This window comes from Corvus brachyrhynchos, unplaced genomic scaffold (assembly GCF_000691975.1).
Source record: "Corvus brachyrhynchos isolate BGI_N302 unplaced genomic scaffold, ASM69197v1 scaffold158, whole genome shotgun sequence".
Lineage (NCBI taxonomy): Eukaryota > Metazoa > Chordata > Aves > Passeriformes > Corvidae > Corvus > Corvus brachyrhynchos.
This window is the reverse complement of record NW_008239756.1, coordinates 491,206-493,052: the sequence shown is the minus strand read 5'-3', so window position 1 is coordinate 493,052 and position 1,847 is coordinate 491,206. Positions and strand designations below refer to the sequence as shown.

At 48.4% G+C, this 1,847-nt stretch overlaps 1 protein-coding gene across 1 annotated transcript in view; it reads right to left on the bottom strand.

The window, feature by feature from the left end:
• The window catches only part of FBN3 (fibrillin 3), a 67,370-nt gene that overhangs the window by 25,365 nt on the left and 40,158 nt on the right, over positions 1-1,847 (bottom strand). Inside the window, exons 19-20 of the mRNA XM_017742465.1 lie at positions 1,285-1,410; positions 189-308 (exon numbers count right to left, since the gene is read on the bottom strand). Coding sequence (XP_017597954.1) covers positions 189-308; positions 1,285-1,410 — 246 coding nt within the window. The remainder of the gene's footprint in view (positions 1-188; positions 309-1,284; positions 1,411-1,847) is intronic.

Here is a 1,847-nt window from a genome sequence, read left to right as displayed (position 1 = left end):
CGGGGGCCAGCCACAGCTGCTCTGGGAAATCCATTCCAGAGCCTCTCCACCTTCCCAGGGAAGGATTCCATCCCAGTATCCCATCCATCCCTGCCCTCTGGAATTCCCGTCCCTGCACCAGGCCAGGTGACCATGCAGGGTGACGCTGGCAGTGCCGCCTGGCCCTGGCAGGAGCTGGCCCCACTCACCCACACAGATGGTGCCACTGGGGTCCAGTTTGCTGCCCGGGGAGCACTCGCAGGCGAAGGAGCCGGCGTTGTTCCGGCACAGCCCGTTCACACACGGGTTGGACGTGCACTCGTTGATGTCTGCGGGGACAAGGGACAAAGGGACAAGGGACAAGGGACAAAGGGACAAAGGGATGGTCACTGGGGGCACTGACAGGGGACACCGCCTCGGAGACACAGACTGGAGGAGGTGAGAGCAAAGAGCCTGAAGAATGGTGGTTTAAATTGTTTTTTACATGGTATTAAATATCATAATAAAATTTAAAATATGCTAGAATATGTAATATATATAAAATATAATATATATAAAATATAAAAGATAAAATATAGAAATATATCATGATATAATAATGTAATATATAACAGTAAATACTATATAATATAATCATATATAATATATAGTACATCATATATACTCTATGTGGTGTATTATATATTATTGTATACTACATATATACAATCATATATAACATATAATCATGACATATAGAATGTAACAAATACTACATAATGTACTATATGCTATATAATGTATAAATAATAAATTATATATAAATTCCATATAAATATATAAAATATAGGTATAAACACGTAATTTAGAGAGATCTAACAACAATATTAAAAATATGAGATTTTTAAAAATTTATTTGGATCGAGGCTGCACAGCATTGGCCACTTTTCACCTTCTTCACAGAAAATCAGCTTTTTTCACCAAACACTTGTGTGCAAAGTGCCAGTTCTCAAATATTTGAGGCCTCTGTGCACAGGAAACCATTTCTCCCCCTCCAAATCACAACCTTTCAATCAAATTCCCTAAACCTTGCAATTTTGGTCAGGCCTCAAGCTCAAATTTTGTGGGCCTGGAGGAAATTGCTCTGGTTTCCAGGCTCAGATGTTTTGGGGTTGGGTGTCCACTGCTTTGAACCCAGTGTGAAGGACCACAAAAAACCATGAGAAAAAACCCTAAAGATGAGGTAAAAACCCCCGAGCCCCAAAGGCAGAGCTGCAGTGGGGGGTTAGAGCTGGGCTGGCTCCAGGCAGGGCTCGGCCCCGTTACCTTCGCAGGTGTCGGTCTCGGTGCGGAACACGAAGCCCTTGGGGCAGGTGCAGGTGTAGCTGCCGGGGGTGTTCCTGCACAGGCCGTTGTCACACAGCAGCCGATTGACGCTGCACTCGTCCACATCTGGGGACAGAGGGCATCCCTGAGCTGCTCTGGGCTGGCAAGGGTTAATTTCCCCCACGCGACCACAGGATGGACCCAGGGGACCAAACCCCAGCCCCTGCACAGACACCCCAACAATCCCACCCTGTCCCAGAGTGCTGTCCTGGAGCTCTGGCAGCCTCGGGGCTGTGCCCGTTCCCTGGGCAGTGCCCAGGCCCCCTTGGGGGGAAGAACCTTTCCCTGAGATCCATCCCAAACCTCCCCTGACACAGCCCCGGCCGTTCCCTGTGTCCTGTCCCTGCTCCCAGAGCGCAGAAATCAGAGCTGCCCCTTCTCTTCCCTCACAAGGAACTTGCAGAGTCTCCCCTGCTCTCCCGGGGTTGCTGAACCTGCCCACGGGGAGCAGGGAACAAATCCTTGTTTTCCTTTCCCCATTAAACTGTCCTTATCCCAACCCA